The 24133-nt window shown below is 45.6% G+C and overlaps 1 protein-coding gene across 1 annotated transcript; it reads right to left on the reverse strand.

Annotated features, from left to right (window-relative positions):
* Positions 1-537: 537 nt before the first annotated feature.
* On the reverse strand, positions 538-12680 carry LOC147630656 (uncharacterized). Its single transcript, XM_086810834.1, has 5 exons — positions 12519-12680; positions 11485-12423; positions 2019-2134; positions 1616-1802; positions 538-654 (listed from the first exon to the last, which is right to left on the reverse strand). Exons 1-5 carry the CDS (start codon positions 12678-12680, stop codon positions 538-540), a joined length of 1521 nt encoding a protein of 506 aa, XP_086666960.1.
* Positions 12681-24133: the final 11453 nt, after the last annotated feature.

A 24133-nucleotide genomic window follows, 5' to 3' on the forward strand; every position in this document is an offset into this window, starting at 1 on the left:
ATTCAATTTTCTTTCATTTTTTCAGGTGGACCGCAGCAGGGAAACCACCTCTTCTGTGTTTCCTCTACCATCATGAACTGCATAGAGTGGCAGACTCGCCTCAAAACAAATGTCTGCCAATGCAACCACAATGTCATGGCTGTGGAATTGACCATTACTATAAGGATTGCCCTTTGTAATCAGTTTCTCATTCCATCGTCGAAGGCATGCCATCTTTCAATGTGTTGAGCCCTCAACATGGGAAGATATCCACTGTCACATTGAATGTGGTTGTAGGCCAAGCTAAAGAAAGCCACATCCCAAAAAAACAACATTCTAAGCACATTGGCCATGGTGATGATCGGGTTAGCATTTGCATGGGATTAATAAAGCCCACATCATCCTCCTCTGGTAGCAATGATCATGCCGAACTCCCACTTTCCCCTATAGCCCAGCAAAATCTCACCAAACGGGAAAAATGGTGGCCAAATATCCTAATGCCATCCTTGAGAAGCAACGTCTTCAGGAGGCCCAAGTGCTGATAGAGCAATACCAAGCTCAACTTGAACTGCACCCATTTTTGTAACCTTTGACCCCATGCTTGAGTGCATGCCATCCCCCATTGAATTTGAACTTTCGCACTGGGTCAGGCAGGAGCCCCGAAAACTGCTCCAGCTGAGGAAGATCCGTTCACCAACATGATGTTGACAAATGATGAATTTTCCCGTCATGCACCTCCTCATCCTCCTATACTTATTCCATAAATGACCAATCCCAAATCCCCCACTCATAAAACAACTCGATGCGAACACTGAAACAGAGTTTGACAAAGACACACAACAAATTTGTTGAGGTATTTTATCCTCCTACTGCAACCACCTCTTGACCTCCACACCTGTCAAATAAGGACCACATTGAACTTCCATATACTATTGCTGGTCCACCCTATGATCAAGTCCCCGCCCCTCAAGAAGCCCCTACTCATCAACGCGCAACCTGGCCGGCCTCTCTGCCTTCCTTTCCTCCCAAATCCAAATGCCCATTGGTGTTAAAGGGTAGTACAAATTTATTGAATGACCTTCGAGATTGGATGGAACACAAACTATAGGTTTATGTGGATGAGGAAGCTCCAGATTCCTTGGATGAATCTAGGCCCCATCATCCATACTTACTCCATCACCACCGCCCACAACATCAAGGTGCACTAACAATTCACGTCAATGCACTGGGATAATACTTTGAAGGTGATGACACAAACGCAGCATTGCACATTTCCTATAATGGACATGTGGTCAAAGGAATCCTAAATGGAGGTGCTGGTGTGTAAGCATCCTCACACAAACATGTTGGGAAAATTGGGGCCAACCACACATTGATCCCACCAAATTGGTGATCAAGATTGCGGGGGGACGGGAACTCTGCAAAATCCATGGGCCTAGTGCATGGCCTCAAGGAGGTCAAAGTCTGTGACATGACATTCCATCTCACATTTGTGGTCATGGACTTTTGTAATGCTGCCTATGATGCCATCTTAGGTCAACCCTTCATGATATAAACCCAAATAATCCATAACTAGGACTTGCATCATGTTTACCTTTGGCAAACAGTTTCAAACACTTAAGGTCAATTTATATACCTGGAACTCACATGCCATGGCCCCCTCCTCATCACCAAAAGTCTCCCCTATTGCTCTAACCCATGCCTCACTTAAGCCCACTGTCTCGACAGCACCCACTGATGATGACAAACAAGCCACGTTGTCGACATTGCCCCTCAACTCTACATCCTCAACTACCCACACTGTAAGCACCTCGACCTCATATCTTTATCATGACAATCAATGGTGGGTGCCAAATAATCTTCTTGCTGCTCAGGGATTCTACGATGGCTACATAAAACTATGGATCCCCAGATGACTATCTCTAAAACCCAAGCACAAAAGCCAACTAAGCCAACACACACTAACCCTAAGATAAATCTTCAATGTTAGCTAGTCCCTGAACAACTGTGCACAAGGCTACTATGAAGGGAACACTTACCTTTGGCTACCCCTGCTTGTCCTCATCCACCACAACTCCCCAAGAAGCCATGATAAAGGGCCCACAACCACAAGTTTGACATCCCCAAGCACAACGAAGCCAACAACACTAGGTGCCTACCAATGTGCTCAAAGCACAAGGCTTCCATGAAGGCAACACACACATGTGGCTCCCCAAGCTACAATCAAAAGACTCTTCTCCGCGTCGACAACCACCTCATAGCTCAAAGCCCTGTGGTTGACAAAAAAAAAACCGAAAGCCTCGCCAACCACGGATCTTCATTGCTCGCCAACATTGGGTGCCCAAAATGTCTCTTAGAAGCCCTAGGCTTCCATGATGGCAATTCCATAATTTGGCTCCCAAGGCATACCCCTCAGTAGTTCACCCAAACCATAGCCACCACGCCAGTACCTGTCCAATCGACAAAGATGGTTTGGCGACCAACATGCAGGCAAGTCCCCTCCTCGCCACAACAAAATCCTCCGGACTTGCCCACATCCAACCCATGGGCACTCTAAAGCTTAATTCATCCAACCCTTTCAACCCTTGCCCACATCCAACCCATGGGCACTCTAAAGCTTAATTCATCCAACCCTTTCAACCCACGAAGCCTCCTCCACGAAGCTCCACCCTACCCCCCTCGCCTTCGTTCACCACACTAAGGGGCAATGCTACAAATGGTCGAGCTTATCCAACCACTCAAAGATACACTCAAAGGTTAGCTCACAAATCTACTAAAGAAAAAGAGAGAATACCACAACCTGATGACTCAGCATCCATGGGAGCCAAGATACCCATTACCATGTCTTGACACAGATGCTAGAGCTTCATGAACATCCCCATTGACCTACAACATCTCGGAGTATAAGCAGTCTCCATGCACCTTGCCTCTTTGTCCCTTTGGAATTCCCCCCTTTTACTAACCCCATTGTTTTACTAATTCCTCTTTAATCATACCACCTACCACTGGGATACTGGTCATTAAGTATTCCATGCTAGTCTACTAATTGAATTACTCTAACTCCTCTAATGAAGATGTCTCACCTGCAAAGGTGACAAGAAATGAAAAAACATCCCAAAAAAAATTAAAATAAAGAGTAGTATTGGGCACATAAAAAAAGCAAACTCTAAGAGCCCGTATGACTAGCTAGATACTTAATCATCAGTACTCCACTAACTTCTTTCCATCATACTAACTCCCCCATCATCCCCTCTCATTTTTGGAGAGATAGGAGAACCAACCAAGTGCGATGTTCCCTGTGTGCTTCACCAACCTCTCATCGATTTTACGAGGACGCAATCGACTTCAAGAAAAGGGGGGTGGTTGCAAGATGAGGTTATCTAGTTTCATGGCGTGGGCGCCCTTGGCTTTAGCTGAAAAACAGGCATTTTTTCAAGAAGAATAGCCAATCTCTCATAGTTAGCCAAGGAGTTTCACTTCAAGGTCTTCTAATGAAACATCATATGCAAAGTTGGGCACCTAAAACTATAATCTGATCGAATATCCAATAATTGCAAATCCCCTTTTCTTTGGGAACCAAGTTTGTATACAGGCCCTGTCCTAGGTTTAGACAGGTATAGTGAATGTGAGTAAATTGCTTATAACTTTTACATTATTACTCATACGATGTTCCCACTTTGCATTTCACAAATACAAATAACATAGAGCTTAACTTGATTTATCGAGTAATTTTTGATGTGTTCTACTATTTTCTATATTATTTTAAAGATATTAGAATTGTTAAAAAACATACTATTTTATCCTCCCACCACATCTACCATTTAAAATGCTCAAATTGTATGGATCTAGTGATGATTAGATTGGGAAAGATTAGTATAATGTGGGTATAAGATAAAATTACAAATCTAACGGTTTGATTTTTGTAGATTTACTTTGGAAAATTTATTATGACTGTCAGAGGCCCATTAAATCAATAGTAATTTAATTCTAGAAAATTAAATATTGAATCTTTCAATCTAAAAACTCATGGGATCAATACTCTTGTTGCCATGAATTTATCAAAAAAAATTTGGCTTGATTTGAGTATGGGAAGGTCCATTTTCAATCCTCCCAAGTGAAAATTCCCATATTGTGTCCACTCTCCCCTTTTCAAGTCTAAAACCAATCCTAGTTAGGTTTGGAAATCTAGGCTTGGTAAACTTCACAGCTTAGGTTTCATTCCATGTGTGAGGCTTGGGTAGGCCCAAACCTTATACATGCATGCCACTTTATGTCCACGTGAGCATCGAGAGGATCCACATAAGCAGCTTGCCACCTCAGCTTGCCACCTCCACCCTCCATGTCAACATGGTCAACCTAGTTGACTCCCCACCTCATCATCCTAGTCATCATTAATGCCACATCATCTTGCCACCTTTGCATGCCACCTCGCACATGGTGACATGGCATGCCACATCATGGAGTTGCCACATCAACCATAATAGTGCCACATGTCAAGAGAATGCCACGTGTCATGCACGCTTGTGACACGTGGCATCTCCTTCCCACCTCCCCTCTTTTTTCAAAAACATATTTTTGGAAAAGTTAATTTAGTAATTTAGAGAAATAGAATATAGAAATTTAAATAATAAAATATATGTAACTTATTAAATAAAAGAATTTAAAATCACTAATTTAAAAGGATTATATTTTGAGATTAGATCAATAAAAATATTATTAAAGATCATATTATTAATTTTAAAAAAATAAATTTTTTATTTTTATATTTCTTGAAAATTTTTTATGTAGAATAAACCTTTGAATAAAATATGAAAAAAATACTTTATTTAAAAAAAGCAGTTATATAATTATAAAATAAAAGATTTCTTTAAAGATATATTTATATATATTTATATATCTGGTAATGATAAATATTTAGACTTGTTAATAAATATTATAAATAATATTAATTTTTAAGTGGATAATAGTTTATCTTTAAATATCTTTATGTTTATCTTAGTTATCCAATCAATCTTAGATAGGAAATCCAGTGAGATTTGAAGTGGATAACCTATTTTTCCTATATAATCACACATCTCTAGTACTATCCCACACTTATCTGTAGTACTATCCCATCATTGAGCCCTTATAATATTTTCTCTCTTAGCTTCCTTGAGAATGGGTTCTCAAAGCCGTAGGAGTCGGAAACGTGATAGGACTAGAATCCCCCCCATCCACCAAGTTCAAGAGGAGGAGAGGAGAAGGGTAGCTCGTGAGAGAAAGAGAGAGTGGAGAGCACGTCAACGAGCAACACCTTCCGTTGGCGATGATCCAAGCCTTGCTCCTCCTCTTCCACTTCCTCTCCCTTCGCCCTCTTCCCCCCCACTACCCCTTAGTTTAGATAATCCACATGAACCCGCCCTTCTTGAGTCCTCTCTTCTACAAGAACCCACCCCCCCTCCTTTGGGCGCCCTTCGTGTGGATAGGAAAGAACTATCAAAGTCAGGGGCACATCGTCGTGCCCATGCAATCTTCCAATCCTATTTCAAAGACCTCACATCTTCATCACAGGCATGTGTGCTTGATGCTTTGATTGATCTGCCCAACATGGCCAACTGCAGGGCGCTTTCCGACATTGGAGGTCGAAGAGAGAGGAGAGCTGGCATGGCGGTGCTACAAAGTGTTCGTCATTCCTATATAGTTAACAAGAAGAGGAACTCTGCGGACGCTTTGGCTGCTCGACGGGCTATTGTGGCAGTCATAAGTAGCTCCCAAATGAAGGGTAAGGTTAGTGCCACATCTCGCATCCTTTCCATAGCACCACACGCACTTAGAGTTGGGTCTATTAGGCGACAAAGTTTAGATGCCAATGAGGTTGGTGCTATGTGGGTGAGTAGTGGTCGTGTAGCTAGGCATGATCGCCTACTAGATGAAACCACTAGAACCTTGATAGAAAGTTTTTGGGAGGAGAATTGTCGTGCATCGCCAGTTTTCAAGAAAGCTTTGCGTAAGAGAGTGACAAGAGGAGTGTTCATTGAGCACGGTGCTTGCTTTCTTGAAATGTCCCAAACTGAGTTGTATTCTCAGTTTGTAGCTTCGTATCCAGAGCTTAAAATTGGGCAAAGGTCATTTGAGGGGTGTAAGCCTTGGTTTGTGAGGTACTCACGTCAGCGTGACACATGTTGTTGTCGCTACCATGTTGAGTTCAATCTTTTTTATGATGTGTTCCGTTCTCTTAGTGGGCATAGAGAGTTGCCTCGTAGTCCACGTGATTTCATCCACTCTCTTTTGTGTGCACGCACGGAGGATGCCCAGTTCCATAGGATGCCTTGTGTGGAGAGCAATTGCACATCATGTGGTTCACTTGCACATCTACAGATGGTAGATCTTGATGCAAGTGACCAAGAGATAGTGGCATGGCAACGTTATGAGTATGTGACACACCAGCTCCAGAGTGGTGGACAGTCCAGGAAGTTGCAGCTCGTGGACAAACATACACCACGTTGTCACTTCACAGCCACATTTAGGGAGCAGATCTACCCCTACATACGGCACAGTCATTGTGCCAAGTGGCAGGATCGTCAGTTCCGAGCATGCCTAGCAGAGTTTCCTATTGGTGTGGTCGTCTCTGTGATTGATTTTGCAGAGAACTACACTTTCACACCTTTTCAGGAGATACAATCTGAGTATTACTTCTCAGAGCAGGTAATGGTTATATTTTGTACTATTTGTTTTATGTTTGAGCTTCATTACTTAATTGATTTTTTGTGTCCTAAACGTATGTATTGCTTCCCTCACCAGGTTGCTATTTTGGTCCACATTAGCTATCGACATGCAGAGGCTCATGTAGATGGGATAGCGAGTACCCCCGAGACCCGTGTCATTATTCGAGAGTATCATTTCTATATCAGTGATGATCGTTCACATGATGCACATTTTGTGCAACACTGCTTTCGTCTCCATGACGATTTTTTAGGAGATTGTGGGATCAGACATGTCCAGCGATGGGTTTGGTCGGATGGTTGTGGCGCACAGTTCAAGTCATCACGTCAATTCTATTGGCTCTACAGGTTGTACTTATGGCTTTCTTACATTTTCAATTAAACTAAATTCACTAGAACATCTTAAAGAAAACAATAACTAAGACTATCTTTTATGGATTTATAGGTGGCATGTGCAGTCTAGTATCCCAGTGATTTGGTCATTCTTTGAGACTGGTCACGGGAAGGGTGAGCATGATGGTGCAGGCGCGTGTGTGAAACGTGCCTTGAGGCGTCATCAGCTGCGACAGGATGCTCAGCGGTTCAGAGATGCGGGCCACGTAGTCGAGTGGTGCTCCCAACATTTGTGTGGGAGTGCAGCATCATCGTACCCCAGACGTGATGCTCGGATTGTCAGGAGATTTTTTTGGCATGTGGATGGTGGCACGATTGACCGCAGAGCCTCCCATGATTGTGACACAGTACCTGGCACCTTAGGCTTACATTCCATCAGGAGCACGTGCATGGCGGCCCCCACGATTTACACACGACGGTTTGCATGCTTCTGTGGAGCATGTATGGATGGCGATTGGTCACATTGTGCCTCGAGAGGATGGGCAGATGCATGGATACAGACATTCCTCTCCCCCGAGCATCCTTCACATCCAGTGGTGTCTGTTGAGCACACAGGTCCTGCGTTCATGGTCAGTTATGATGACCTGACAGATTTGCTACAGGAGGGTGATGTATTTGCTGTTATTGCCAGTGAGGGAAACAGCGAGGGAGTAGACTACTATCTGATGAGTTGCACTAGGCCAAAGTGCATGCTTGACCAGGATACAGTGGATGATCATGGGTTTTCTTATGACGCCCATAGCATGATTGTGGCAGGCCGGTTCTACCAGCAGATTCGACTTCATCGGGGGAGTCTTGAGTTCCAGCAGTGGAAGTGGGAGTTAGAGGCATTTCAGTTCTCTCATCTAGTGGTTGCTACCAGGCTCACTCTTGTTCGAGTACAGAGCCGAAAACACAGTTCTCACCCTCGTTTTCGGCTTCGAGTGGATGACCATGAGAGCATTCTAGAGCAGTTGAGAGCTAGAGAGGGTGCTGCTGACTAGATCTCTATCTTGATAGTGACTAAACTCAGACTAGCTGGGTTAGCTCACTTACATTGTACTTAGATTTTTGGGCAGTGACTAACCTCAGACTAGCTGGGGTAGCTCATTTTCATTCTGATGTACTTATTTGATGTTTATATCATTATGAGTTTTCTCATTATTGAGTATCATTACATTTTAGTTGATGTTCTTGATTTTATTATATTTTTTAACACTTTGGCTATCATATTGTTTGTTGAAAATCTCCATGCCATCGTACCCAAACATGCTCCGATGGGGACCAAACTTTGCAAGCATGTGGGGGTGGGCCCCCCCCACATGCTTGCAAAGTTTGGTCCCCATCGGAGCATGTTTAAGTTGGCAATGGGCGCCCAGTGCGGTTTTTTCAAGTCTCTTGGTGCTTAAGAGGCCATGGAAAATCCGGGCCTTCCCCATACCATCGTACCCAAACATGCTCCGATGGGGACCAAACTTTGCAAGCATGTGGGGGTGGGCCCCCCCCACATGCTTGCAAAGTTTGGTCCCCATCGGAGCATGTTTGGATTGGCAATCAGCGCCCAGTGCGGGTTTTTCAAGTCTCTTGGTGCTTAAGAGGCCATGGAAAATCCGGGCCTTCCCCATACCATCATACCCAAACATGCTCCGATGGGGACCAAACTTTGCAAGCGTGTGGGGGTGGGCCCCCCCCACATGCTTGCAAAGTTTGGTCCCCATCGGAGCATGTTTGGGCACGATGGTATGGGGAAGGCCCGGATTTTCCATGGCCTCTTAAGCACCAAGAGACTTGAAAAAACCGCACTGGGCGCCCATTGCCAACCCAAACATGCTCCGATGGGGACCAAACTTTGCAAGCATGTGGGGGGGGCCCACCCCCACATGCTTGCAAAGTTTGGTCCCCATCGGAGCATGTTTGGGTACGATGGTATGGGGAAGGCCCGGATTTTCCATGGCCTCTTAAGCACCAAGAGACTAGAAAAACCCGCACTGGGCGCCGATTGCCAACCCAAACATGCTCTGATTGTGACCAAACTTTGCAAGCATGTGGGGGTGGGCCCCCCCCACATCCTTGCAAAGTTTGGTCCCCATCGGAGAATGTTTGGGTACGATGGTATGGGGAAGGCCCGGATTTTCCATGGCCTCTTAGGCACCAAGAGACTTGAAAAACCCGCACTGGGCGCCCATTGCCAACCCAAACATGCTCTGATTGTGACCAAACTTTGCAAGCATGTGGGGGTGGGCCCCCCCCACATCCTTGCAAAGTTTGGTCCCCATCGGAGAATGTTTGGGTACGATGGTATGGGGAAGGCCCGGATTTTCCATGGCCTCTTAAGCACCAAGAGACTTGAAAAAACCACACTGGGCGCCCATTGCCAACCCAAACATGCTCCGATGGGGACCAAACTTTGCAAGCATGTGGGGGGGGCCCACCCCCACACGCTTGCAAAGTTTGGTCCCCATCGGAGCATGTTTGGGTACGATGGTATGGGGAAGGCCCGGATTTTCCATGGCCTCTTAAGCACCAAGAGACTTGAAAAACCCGCACTGGGCGCCCATTGCCAACCCAAACATGCTCCGATGGGGACCAAACTTTGCAAGCATGTGGGGGGGGCCCACCCCCACACGCTTGCAAAGTTTGGTCCCCATCGGAGCATGTTTGGGTACGATGGTATGGGGAAGGCCCGGATTTTCCATGGCCTCTTAAGCACCAAGAGACTAGAAAAACCCGCACTGGGCGCCCATTGCCAACCCAAACATGCTCCGATGGGGACCAAACTTTGCAAGCATGTGGGGGGGGGCCCACCCCCACACGCTTGCAAAGTTTGGTCCCCATCGGAGCATGTTTGGGTACGATGGTATGGGGAAGGCCCGGATTTTCCATGGCCTCTTAAGCACCAAGAGACTAGAAAAACCCGCACTGGGCGCCCATTGCCAACCCAAACATGCTCCGATGGGGACCAAACTTTGCAAGCATGTGGGGGGGGCCCACCCCCACACGCTTGCAAAGTTTGGTCCTCATCGGAGCATGTTTGGGTACGATGGTATGGGGAAGGCCCGGATTTTCCATGGCCTCTTAAGCACCAAGAGACTTGAAAAAACCGCACTGGGCGCCCATTGCCAACCCAAACATGCTCCGATGGGGACCAAACTTTGCAAGCATGTGGGGGGGGCCCACCCCCACATGCTTGCAAAGTTTGGTCCCCATCGGAGCATGTTTGGGTACGATGGTATGGGGAAGGCCCGGATTTTCCATGGCCTCTTAAGCACCAAGAGACTAGAAAAACCCGCACTGGGCGCCGATTGCCAACCCAAACATGCTCTGATTGTGACCAAACTTTGCAAGCATGTGGGGGTGGGCCCCCCCCACATCCTTGCAAAGTTTGGTCCCCATCGGAGAATGTTTGGGTACGATGGTATGGGGAAGGCCCGGATTTTCCATGGCCTCTTAGGCACCAAGAGACTTGAAAAAACCGCACTGGGCGCCCATTGCCAACCCAAACATGCTCCGATGGGGACCAAACTTTGCAAGCATGTGGGGGGGGCCCACCCCCACATGCTTGCAAAGTTTGGTCCCCATCGGAGCATGTTTGGGTACGATGGTATGGGGAAGGCCCGGATTTTCCATGGCCTCTTAAGCACCAAGAGACTAGAAAAACCCGCACTGGGCGCCGATTGCCAACCCAAACATGCTCTGATTGTGACCAAACTTTGCAAGCATGTGGGGGTGGGCCCCCCCCACATCCTTGCAAAGTTTGGTCCCCATCGGAGAATGTTTGGGTACGATGGTATGGGGAAGGCCCGGATTTTCCATGGCCTCTTAGGCACCAAGAGACTTGAAAAACCCGCACTGGGCGCCCATTGCCAACCCAAACATGCTCTGATTGTGACCAAACTTTGCAAGCATGTGGGGGTGGGCCCCCCCCACATGCTTGCAAAGTTTGGTCCCCATCGGAGAATGTTTGGGTACGATGGTATGGGGAAGGCCCGGATTTTCCATGGCCTCTTAAGCACCAAGAGACTTGAAAAAACCACACTGGGCGCCCATTGCCAACCCAAACATGCTCCGATGGGGACCAAACTTTGCAAGCATGTGGGGGGGGCCCACCCCCACATGCTTGCAAAGTTTGGTCCCCATCGGAGCATGTTTGGGTACGATGGCATGGAGATTTTCAACAAACAATATGATAGCAAAAGTGTTAAGAAATATAATAAAATCAAGAACATCAACTAAAATGTAATGATACTCAATAATGAGAAAACTCATAATGATATAAACATCAAATAAGTACATCAGAATGAAAATGAGCTACCCCAGCTAGCCTGAGGTTAGTCACTGCCCAAAAATCTAAGTACAATGTAAGTGAGCTAACCCAGCTAGTCTGAGTTTAGTCACTATCAACAGCAACCCAATCAAAATCGTCATCTCTAACTGCCCGTCGACGTGCGCGTCGAGGCTGCTGTGCACGTCGAGGAGGCTGTGCCGGCTGCGGGGGTCGTCGAATGTCTGCGGGGAGGTCTGCCTCAAAGGAAGGATCGTGAGCTGGTGCCGGTATACTCGGGAGCTCACGAGTCCCAAAAGCTGCTATGGCCCTCTCTCTCTCTCTGCGTCGTGCTAATGCAAGACGCCTCTGTCTGTACACCCAAAATCTATAATCTGCAATGGTGCGTGTCTGCCACTCTGCTCGTGTAAGCTCCTCTGCTGTAAGGACACACTGCTCATGAGAAGCAGCACTGCTGCTAGCACCATCACCCGCTGTGCCACTAGGGCCAGCACCACCCACGCGCTCAAATGCTGTCACCTGGCTCTCATGTAGCACTCTCTGGTAAGCGTCGAACTCATGTGAGCTCCACTCTATCTCAGGAGGCACCTCAGGCTCCTGGGCTCTATCGTCGAAGGCGTCGAGTCCCAAGTCCATAGCTGATGTAAAGTCGACAGGCCTCCCAGTCCTGGCATCTACTCGTACAAGGCCTGGGTGAAGATCATCGATGCCCAATACCCTGTACGTCGCTAAGTCGACGCGTGCACGGCAGGATGGGCATGCTGAGAACCGGACGAGCTCCTGGGTGATGCAAGACAAGTGGAAAATATGTCCACATCCTAGGGCATATCCTCCTGTACTATCAATGTCCTCGATACATAAACAGCAGCACGCATCCCGTAGGAAGGGAGGTGCATCCTGAGGGAGAGGTCGTCGAAAAACCTCTGTGATAGGCCGTGGATATAACGGTAGGTAAGGCACTGTCACATCGGATGATCTACGATACTCTCGAACATGCAGCATCAGCTGCTCTGCCCTGTGCTGGGCAATCTGCTCCATGATCTGATGATGCTGTGCCTCAGCTCTGGAGCTCTCTACCTCGGTCCGAGCCTACGCAAAAAAGTAAAGCATTAAAATATTTGATTAGTCTCTTATTAGGTATTACTTAAAGAAATTTGTAACTTAAACGTGCAAGAGAAACCTACCTGCTGGATGTCGGACTCTCTCAGATGCTGTGCCTCTGCAGTAGCTGCCTCTGCCATCTGTAATGCAGCTCGGAGGCGGTCTATCTCCGCTCTCGCCTCTACCAACTCCTGAGTGAGCCTCTGAGTGGCAGGTGTGGGAACCTGCGTGACACAATCAACCATGCTGCTCATGTAAAAATATAGAAAAGTACATATAAACATGAAGATAAATGACCAAAAAAACTTAAGACGTAATATATATGTAAATACCTCCACATCTGTCGTCGGTATAGCTCGTGAGAATAGGCGCACCACGTGCTGGATGCTCTCCGTGGTACTCCGTACGTCAATGCCGACCTGCGTGCCAAGAGCCTCTACTGTCGACAATGGCACAAATGAAGGATCTGTGGCGGCAGGTGCTACACGAAGTGCTGGTGGAGGCCGCCTACCCTGGTCCTGGAGACGGCCTCGGCCAGCACCACCACCCGGACGATGGCTGGTGTAATCGACCTCCTCCCCTAAGACAAACTCCGCATATAACTGCTTTGCGAAGTATATGGGGATCTGGCGGTTGTTCGGCATCCTCCCATATGCGGCAACATATCGACTATAGATATGTGCCGCCATACGAGGATGCGAACACCGCGAAATAGTGAGGGGCTTCCCCGCCCCGGGCCTCATCCCACGACTATCGAGGAAAAGATCTAGGAAAGCCCCATCCCTAATAGGAGCAAGATCACAGACCTGACGATATGTCAGGCCATGTGACACCGGAGCAGCGCGATGGTGGGCTATCCACTCATCTACATAAACAATATCGTGAAGGCTACGAAGGGACGCAAGCATCGCCTCCAAGTCTGCCACGATATGTAATGTAGACGGAGTGTCTCTAGCACTCCTACGGATAGCCGCTAGCTCACGGTCTATCTCCGCGATGAGGTCCGCAATAGATGAGCGGCCCTCCTCGTGGCCCTCCTCGTGGCCCTCCATGCTAAAACCTAAGCCCAATGTGAAGGGTCCAATGTGAAGGGTCTAATGTGAAAGGTCTAATGCTTAGTGCTAAGTAGCACTAATGAAGCTAAAAACAAAGCTAATGGGCTCACTAACACTAATCCAAATCAAGAGAGAGCAAGGGAGTGAAAACGACTTGTGAAAATGAGCAAAAAAAAAAAGTTTTCCGGTTTTATAACCTCGATCGAGGTTCGGTAACATCATGCAATTTAGGGTTCGCAAGATTAACGCTCTGGATATTAGGGTTAGTGCAACATACGGCCAAGATACACACCTAATTCTAGGGTTGGGGAAGGATCGACGGCTGAGATTTGATATTAATATCTCGATCGAGGTAATTGGACGGCCACGATTTAGAGGCATTTCCATGAAAAGGTATCTCGACGGTCAAGATTCATTATATACCTCGATCGAGATATTTAAACGGCCGAGATCGCATCTTCCAGCGTACGTGAATGGACGGTATAGATTGCGTTTCCTTATCTCGATCGAGATAATTGGACGGTGGATATTGCATCTACGTATCTCGATCGAGATATTCGGACGGTGCAGATTGAATCTCTATATCACGATCGAGATATTTGGACGGCTGAGATTTGAACTCAGTATCTCGATCGAGATATGGGGACGGTGGAGATTGTATCCGATTACCTCGAACAATGAATGGTCGCGATTGGATGTATATTTCTCGTTCGAGATACGTGGACGATGGAGATGTGCTGGTCAAATATGCCTACGGGGATACAGCGTGGCCCTGATGTGGATCCGAGTGGCATAGATATCTCGATCGAGATATGGTGGTGGCGGTGACATGTATTGGTGACATGGATGACGCCTGGAAAGCCGGACCTGCTAGCGTGGCATTAGTTGGCATCTCGATCGAGATATGTCGATTTAGGCTCGGGAGCCACGTGTCGTCTTTTGATTCGCGGCACTATCACGATCGAGGTACTCCGCCCGAGATGGATGGATGTCCCAATTTTGGAGAGAGTGAACGAAAGTGAGTACCCTCATCTTGCAACCACCCAGGGGAGTATGTTAACCACATATACATTCCTATGATAACTATGTCTACACACTTATGTAATGGGCACATATGTTAACCACATATACATTCCTATGATAACTATGTCTACACACTTATGTAATGGGCACCTGTGATTTATTCTAAATCCGATCATTTGATGAGGAATGTATATGTTAACCACATATACATTCCTATGATAACTATGTCTACACACTTATGTAATGGGCACCTGTGCTTTATTCTAAATCCGATCATTTGATGAGGAAAATTCCCTAATGATCCTCCCAAGTATTGAGCTTCAGAGGATAGACAAGAGGATCTTGGTCAGTTGGCTAAACCATAGAGAAAAGCCTTGTAACTATGTTTTGGGCGCCCCGGGCCACTTACTCCCGGTGACGGGCAGCCTAGTGGGAAAAGGCTTGGAAATATGAAAGCCAATTTCTCTTATTTGTAACTCATTCTCCGATTTGTGCAATAGAAGTGGAGTGTTCGCTTTCTCCCTCTCTCTTGCAACTCTAATCTAGCATGTGTGGTGTGCTTAGGGTTAGGGTTTGGGAGTGATTAGGGCTAATCACTTGTTCCCTCTTGCTTCCTCTCTCTCTCTCTCTCTCTCTCTCTCTCTCTCTCTCTCTCTCTCTAATTAGGAGATATGTTTTTTGTAACACCGAAAACGAACTTAGGGGCCAAGTTTTAAAATAGTGCATATAGGCAAAGCCAAGACAACTTGCTAACTTGACTTGTTAGAAGAAATGTTTTTTTTGAAAAAAAACACGGAGGCCGACTTAGCGGTCAAGTTTTGAAATAGTACATATTGGCAAAGTTAGGAAGACTCCATATCTTGACTTGTTCTAGGAGATGTGTTTTTTCTATCAACATGGCCGACTTAGAGACCAAGTTATGAAATATCACATACTCTTTAGCTCACTTATAAGGAGAAAAGATTTTTTCTAACACTAGAGGGGCCAAGTTTTGAATTAGTACATATTGGCAAAGCCAAGATTTAGATTCCCATTGTAAGAGAAAAAAAAACTCAATTTGGTTAATGGTGAAGATTCTGAGAATTTTAGTTATAAAACTTGGATTTCTATTTTAAAAAAATCGACCTTGGAAAAAATGTCTCCTTATTTTGACTGGTTAAGAAGAGTAAATTTTTTTTCTCTTTTAACACTAGCCAAGAAGACTCCTTACTTAGCTTGACTTGTTTTAAGGGAAATGTTTTTTTATGAATGACATTGGGGGCGGTGGGGGCCAATTACAAACTCCTTACCACTTTCCAAAAAAAGAGACAGCCCCTCGTGCCTTAAATGAATGACTTTGGGGAGTGTAGACTTGTCTCCTTTGGTAGACTTGGTCTTACTCTTCTTTTTTTTCTAGAAGTCCAGGGACCAGACCACTTGAAAAAAAAAGAGACACCCCCTCGTGCCTTAACTTGTTTCTTATAAATAAATGAGTGTAGACTTGGATGAAGTAGGCAGCCTACTTGTTTTTCTTTTTTCCAACCCTGCCTCTTTTAAGTGGTGAATCCTTGGAACTGGAACTTGAAGGCTCATCAAAGAAAATATGAAGATGTCCTCGTCCTTGAGTAGCTCCTCGCGTTCTGCGGACGGCCTTCTGTTGAGCCTGCAGCGTCTCTACGCCGTGGGCTCGGGCGAACTCAAGTCAGAGCTGTCCACGGCCAAATACTGGTCCAAGCAGGCCTTCTGGAGCGCCACCACGCTCCGCAAGCACCTCTTCTCCTCCACCTCCCTCAATTCCTCCCAGCTCCTCGAAGGCGACGTCCGCAACCTCGTGGGCAAGAAACTGCGGACCACCATCGGCGACTCCCCCATGGTCACTCTCGACAAAGTGCACTACTGCGTCACTTGCCTGGGCTTCTTTCAGAGCTTGGCGCATTCCATCGAAGCTGCGAAGGAGGTGAGCGACGGCAACGCCAAGGAGGTACGCTCCCTGATCAACCACGCGTTCCTGGTGGTGGAGATGTATGACCAAGATAAGAAGCAGCCTCTCTTCTTTAGGGCAGAAAAGTATGGAGGTCCCGACCCGCAGTCCGTGGGGATTCACATAGATAGATACGACCAGTTCCCGACTGTGCGTAACGACGTTGCGGCCTTCACGCTGTCTTGCAATCAGAAGGCGGTCACCCTTAACCAGGTGCTGGAAATTCTGGAGGGCGGCGACCCGGACTACTGCCTGCGTGACCGGTGCTGCTGGGACTACGCTCGAGAAACGGCCGTGAAGCTCCTGGAGGCTTGCGCCGCCCTCCCCAACCCCAGCGAGCGGGAGAACGAGAGACTCCGGGAGGAGATTGACAGCGTGGAGACTCGAGTCTTGAAGCAGAGCTTCAAGAATGTGCCCTTCATCGTGGACAAATACTTCGAATGGGTGAAAGACAATGTCCAAAACCTGGCAGGCGGCGCCAAAATTCCCTGGCTGCGCGAGTAGCCTGCTCTGCTGCTTTTAATGGAGACTAAACGAGCTGCTAGTCCGTTTGGTTTCGTCATAGTAGCGTTGCCGTATGTATCATCAAGCTTTGAAGTTTTAGCCCTTTGTTATTATATTTTCTTTTTAATTTAAAAAAAAGCATATTTACATGATGCTAGTATTTTAGTTAAAGCCTCCACAAAAGCTCGTTTGTGGAGCAATCTCTTGCGTGTGACTAGTTAAGTTCCGCAATGGCATGCATTGGGCTTTGAAGTTTTAACCCTTTGTTATTATATTTCCTTTTTAATTTGAAAAAAAGCATATTTACATGATGCTAGTATTTTAGTTAAAGCCTCCACAAAAGCTCGTTTGTGCAGCAATCTCTTGCGTGTGACTAGTTAAGTTCCGCAATGGCATGCATTGGGCTACTAATATTGTTAACCTACTTAATAATTTTACTACATCAAAGGAAACCTAACCTTGTTATGATAATGTCAGAGGGGTTAGAAAGAGTTAGAGAGAGAGAGAGAGAGAGAGAGAGCGTGTGTTAGAGAGAGTGTTGTGGGAGGTTGATATGAACCTAATGAATTGATTAAATACCATGCATAAAATAGAATAAACAACTGTTCAAGACACAAGATTGGATCCAATTTGTCCCCCATAATTTTTCTTGGTGTATTTAAATAATATATTGCTTGAAATAACTCGTGGGACTTAAAAGTGTATGGATTCACTTGCGTACGCATAAAGTAAGCTACAATCGCTCGGATTTAGACTAAATATCGGTGATAAATATTACCTTTTCTTATCGTTGTTTGCTCATGGTCTAGAATAATTTCTAGTTCAATAATCGCAGAATCTTTGTCTAATAAGAAAGGGTCACCATAGACCAGATAGGCTAGAAGAGGGCCTCTAAATGGTTTCAGTAGACTAATGTGAAAGGAGTTATAAATATGCCAATGTGGTGGAATATCTAGACGATAAGCATTGTCATTAATTTTGTTAGGACCTTGAACGGGCCATAAAATCTAGGAGCTAATTTACTACGGGGTGTCTGTCTACGCTTTTGAGTTTTCTTTTTTCTACATGAAGCCAAACATAATCACCTTCTTGAAAAGTAACTGCCTTACGTTTCTTTTTTTCTTGGGGTTAGTATATTGTGTTTGGGATTTAGCTATAGCTTCATGTACTTGTTGAAGTATACGGGTGTGGTCTTTAGTGAAATCCACAGGGACAGTATGTGAAAGTCAAGAAGTAGGTACTGGTAATTTCTTACCATACACAAGTTCAAAAAGAGCTTTTTCTATAACAGGGACAGTATGTGAAAGTCAAGAAGTAGGTACTGGTAATTTCTTACCATACACAAGTTCAAAAAGAGCTTTTTCTATAACAGAGTGTGGTGTATTATTGTAAGAAACTTATAGCAAATAAAAATATTTTTGCTCCAATTAGCCGGTGTAGAGATAGTGTAGGACCTTAAGGAATCTAGAATGGTACTATTAGTTTCTCTCTCTCTCTAACTCTCTCTTACTATCTATTTCTCTCAAGCTGGTTAACTCTCTTTAACACACACACACACACTCTCTCTCTCTAGCTCTCTGTTAAGGAAACCCTACCCTAATCATGTGCCTATCTGCTGAGCTCAGGCATGGCTCAAGAGCTCCACCATAGCCGCTCGTCAATCCGCCGTCCTCCCACACTTGTTGTCAAACCGAGGTGGTTGCTCTAATCCAATGGGTGATGCAAGCTTTCTCGTCGCGAAGATCGTGTGAGATCTCTGCGAAAGAGGATCGTATTGGTTAGCTTAATCACGAGAGAGAGAGAGAGAGAGAGAGAGAGAGAGAGAGAGAGAGAGAGAGAGAGAGAGAGAGAGAGAGGAAGCAAGAGGGAACAAGTGATTAGCCCTAATCACTACAAAACCCTAACCCTAACCCTAAGCACACCACACATGCTAGATTAGAGTTGCAAGACAGAGGGAGAAAGAGAACACTCCACTTCTATTGCACAAATCGGAGAATGAGTTACAAATAAGAGAAATTGGCTTTCATATTTCCAAGCCTTTTCCCACTAGGCCGCCCGCCGCCAGGAGTAAGTGGCCCGGGGCGCCCAAAACATAGTTACAAGGCTTTTCTCTATGGTTTAGCTACCTGACCAAGATCCTCTTGTCTATCCTCTGAAGCTCAATACTTGGGAGGATCATTAGGGAATTTCCCTCATCAACTGACAGGATTTAGAATAAAGCACAGGTGCCCATTACAAAAGTGTGTAGACATAGTTATCATAGGAATGTATATGTGGTTAACATACTCCCCTTTTCCTGAAGTCGATTGCGTCCTCGTAAAATCGATGAGAGGTTGGTGAAGCACACAGGGAACATTGCACTTGGTTGGTTCTCCTATCTCTTTAGAAATGAGAGGGGGTGGGGGAGTTAGTATGATGGAAAGAAGTTAGTGGAGTACTGGTGATTATCTAGCTAGTCATACGGGCTCTTAGAGTTTGCTTTTTTTATGTGCCCAATACTACTCTTTTTTTGGGGATATTTTTTCATTTCGTCGTGTCACCTTTGCGGGTGAGACATCCTCATTAGAGGAGTTAGAGTAATTGAATGAGTAGACTAGCATAGAATATTTAATGAGTAGACTAGCATGGAATACTTAATGACCAGAATCCCAGTGGTAGGTGGTATGATTAAAGAGGAATTAGTAAAACAATGGGGTTAGTAAGCAAATGGAAAGGGGGGAATTCTAAAGGGACAAAGAGGCAACATGCATGGAGACTGCTTGTACTCCGAGATGTTGTAGGTCAATGGGGATGTTCATGAAGCTCTAGCATCTGTGTCAAGACACGGTAATGGGTATCTTGGCTCCCATGGATGCTGAGTCATCAGGTTGTGGTATTCTCTCTTTTTCTTTAGTAGATTTGTGAGTGGTTGGATAAGCTCGGCCATTTGTAGCATTGCCCCTTAGTGTGGTGAACGAAGGCGAGGGGGGACGGGTGGAGCTTCGTGGAGGAGGCTTCGTGGGTTGAAAGGGTTGGATGAATTAAGCTTTAGAGTGCCCAAGTGCCCATGGGTTGGATGTGGGCAAGTCCGGAGGATTTTGTTGACGAGGAGGGGACTTGCCTGCATGTTGGTCGCCAAACTATCTTTGTCGATTGGACAGGTACTGGCGTGGTGGCTATGGTTTGGGTCAACTACTGAGGGGTATGCCTTGGGAGCCAAATTATGGAATTGCCATCTGAGAAGCCTAGGGCTTCTAAGAGACATTTTGGGCACCCAATGTTGCCGAGCAATGAAGATCCGTGGTTGGCGAGGCTTTCGGTTTTTTTTTGTCCCCACGAGGCTTTGAGCTATGAGGTGGTTGTCGACACGGAGAAGAGTCTTTTGATTGTAGCTTGGGGAGCCACATGTGTGTGTTGCCTTCATGGAAGCCTTGTGCTTTGAGCACATTGGTAGGCACCTAGTGTTGTTGGCTTCGTTGTGCTTGGGGATGTCGAACTTGTGGTTGTGGGCCCTTTATCGTGGCTTCTTGGGGAGTTGGTGGATGAGGACAAGCAGCATGCTTGGGTAGCCAGAGGTAAGTGTTCCCTTCATAGTAGCCTTGTGCTAACAGTTGTTCGGGGACTAGCCAACATTGAAGATTTATCTTAGGGTTAGTGTGTGTTGGCTTAGTTGGATTTTGTGCTTGGGTTTTAGAGATAGTCATTTGGGGATCCATAGTTTTGTGTAGCCATCGTAGAATCCCTGAGCAGCAAGAAGATTATTTGGCACCCACCATTGATTGTCATGATAAAGATATGAGGTCAAGGTGCTTGCAGTGTGGGTAGTCGAGGATGTAGAGTTGAGGGGCAATGTCAACAACGTGGCTTGTTTGTCCTCATCTCGACAGTGGGCTTAAGTGGCATGGGTTAGAGGAATAGGGGAGGCTTCTGGTGATGAGGAGGGGGCGTGAGGTGGAAGGGCAGTCGAGGGTGAGGGTGTGTGGATGTTTTCCTCTCAGTGTGACACTAGACGATGGCAGCCTTTTTGCCGTTGATTTCCATGGTGGCCGTTTCTTCATGCCAATTGATTTGGCAGCCTTTTTGCCGTTGATTATCATGGTGGCCGTTTCTTCATGCCAATTGATTTGGCAGTGAGTGGCATCAATCCACTCATTTCCAATGATACATCAGCCATGGAGTGCTCCTATATCTATAACGTGAAATCTGCACTCCAACTGGTTATTTCCAATAGAAATTTTAGGAATGAAAGACCCAATACTCATTAAATGCATTTCATGTGAGATGAATATAAGTGTTTTCTTTTGTTATTAGTGTGGGTTCTCCAAGAGCTTTCCATGCCTCCAAAAATATAAGATTGGTGTGGACCATAGGATATATGTGGGCTTGCCACCATAGGATATATGTGGGCTTGCCACCATTGTAGACCATTCTCGGTCAGGAGTCCAATCCATATTCTTGGTAGGTTGAGTTATGGTGGTAGTTCAAGAGGGCAGTGGAAGACTTACCAGTTATTGTGGGGGGTAAGGGAGTACCATTTCTTTACATCCATCTGATGTAAAGACCATTTCTTTGATGCAGCCCCACTGCTATCACAACTCAGCCCAGTTTTGCCATCTTGGCAACTGGGCTGAAAGTTTCCTCATAATCAATGCCATATGTCTGTGCATATCCTTTGGCTACCAATCTAGCCTTATACATATTTATGCTTCCATCACTGTTATGTTTTACTTTGTACACCCACTTACATCCACCAATGGCTTTCTTGCCTTCACGCTGCAATTACACTAAATCCCAAGTCTCATTTCCATATAGTGCATCCATCTCCTCATCCATAGCTTTCTCCCAACACACATTTCCAATAGTCTCATCAATGCATGTGGGCTCTACAACCTGCACATGTATGCATAGTGATGTGCCACATAACCATCATAGGTAAACCTCTACACATGATTCTTCACTCTTTCAGATCTTCGCAGCTTTGCATTCATGGCTTCCATAGCCTTCTTTACAACGCCAGGTGTTCTCATAGCTGGTATCCCAAGCTCCTCATCAAGGCTCATCTCTGAGCCACTAGACTCTCCATCAACATGAGAATGCCCTGCAGAAATGTCAGGCATACCAAGGGGCTCAACCACTTTCTCTTTTCCTTTATGTGATGTACTAATCACATTTGTAGGACTGATATTATGACGCAGCCTGCCACTCCATGGTCTATCAACAACTGAACCACTAGATGAGGACTCTCCTGGTCCACTCAAAGACTCTGATTTCTGACTTGCATTCTGTGCAACCACACTTCCACTCACATCAACCCCAACAGCTTTTTCAGCAGCATACCAGCTGCTCATCTCATCAAAGACAACATCCCTGCTTACTCTCAACTCACGTGTAGCAGGGTTATAACACCTGTATTCCTTTTGCTCAATGGAATATCCAATAAACACACATTTTTCAGCTTTTGGATCCAGCTTAGTTCTCAGCTCATCTAGCACATGCACATATGCAATGCATCCAAAGACTTTCAGATGAGACAAATCAGGTTTTCTGCCAGTAAACGTCTCCTCTAGAGTTACATCATGTATGGTTGCAGTTGGAGTCCTGTTCATGATGTAAATTGCTGTAGAAATAGCCTCAGCCCAATAGCTATGCGGCATATTCTTCTCTTCCATCAATGTTCGTGCAATCTCAGCAATGTGCCTCTTTTTCTGCTCAGCAACTCCATTTTGCTGTGGAGTGTATCTGCTTGTAAACTGTCTCCGAATATCATTTTTCTTCGAAAATTCAGAGAACTCATTGGAGAAGTACTCTCCCCCTCCATCTGACATTAGGCACTTTACATATTTCCCTGTTTGCTTTTCAACCATAACTCTGAAATTCTGAAAGTGAGTGAACACCTCACCCTTCTCCTTCATGAAGTATACCCACACTTTCCTTGTGTGGTCATCAATAAATGTCACATAATACCTGCAGCCTCCCATAGACATGGTCTTCGTAGGACCCCATACATCTGAATGCACAACATCTAGTGCATTTTTGCTCACATATCTGTTACATGGAAATACATGCTTTGTTTGCTTTCCAAATTGGCATGCTTCTTCACATATTCTCTGCATACCTTCAACTTTAAATTTTGGCAACCCTGTCACAATTCCTTTAGTCTGCATAGACTTCATTCTCTGCACATTCACATGTCCAATTCTTTTATGCCAAATGTCTGTGCCTGCAACAATTCCTGAACCATTTGCAAACATCGCAGCACTCACTTCAGGCATGTTTACATTCAACGTAAACATTCTGCCCACTATGTTACCTTTTGCAACCAACCTGCACTTGTCTTTGAAGTCTTTAACATAACAACCATCAGGGTTAAACCGAACCTGCAAACCCTGCTCAATCATCTGGCCAACTAAAACCAGATTCTTTGTTATGTTCGGAACATGAAGTATATCTGCAAGGTACTTCACTTTGCCATCCTACATAAACAATGGCACATCTCCAACATGGGCAATTGGATGAGCAGTGTCATCCCCTGTTTCCACAAAACCTGGTCTTTCAAGGTTTTTTATCTCCTTGAACCACTCCCCATGACTTGTCATGTGGTTCGAAGCACCTGAATCAACGTACCATACATCATCTTTATGTGCTGCTTCTACATTTTCAGACATGGCATTAATGAAATGGTGTATAACAAACAACCTTTCATTATCCTCATTGATTCTGCTCGAGGATGCATAGTTGTTTTGCTGCAATTTTCCATTTTGCATGTCAGCCTGCTTTCTTATAACAATCTGCCTGCACATGTGTAGGCTTACCACAATAAAAGCATCCACATGTGTCATTATACTACCTTTGCCAATTTCCATGACCTCTTTGACTCCCCTGCCTCTGAATTGGCCTCTTCCACCTGCGTGTTGTTGTTGTTGTTGTTGTGAATTCTGGGACTGTTGTTGCTGCTGCTGTTAGCCATAATTTTGATTACCTGTTCGGCCACCTCCTTGACCGCGTCCACCGCCTCCTCTACCTCGTCCTCTTCCTAAACTTGTGTAGAAGGCTTGTTGCTTTGAACTGTTTTTGTTTTGTCAAGACTGTTGCTCTTCTCTTCTATAATCAACATAGACACCAAATCTGTAAAATTGGGAATGTTTTCCCGAGTCTGAATAGACGTTGAAATTTGAGC

This window comes from Cibotium barometz, chromosome 16 (assembly GCF_041138505.1).
Source record: "Cibotium barometz isolate CiBa-2024 chromosome 16, ASM4113850v1, whole genome shotgun sequence".
In the NCBI taxonomy this organism is placed as follows: domain Eukaryota; kingdom Viridiplantae; phylum Streptophyta; class Polypodiopsida; order Cyatheales; family Cibotiaceae; genus Cibotium; species Cibotium barometz.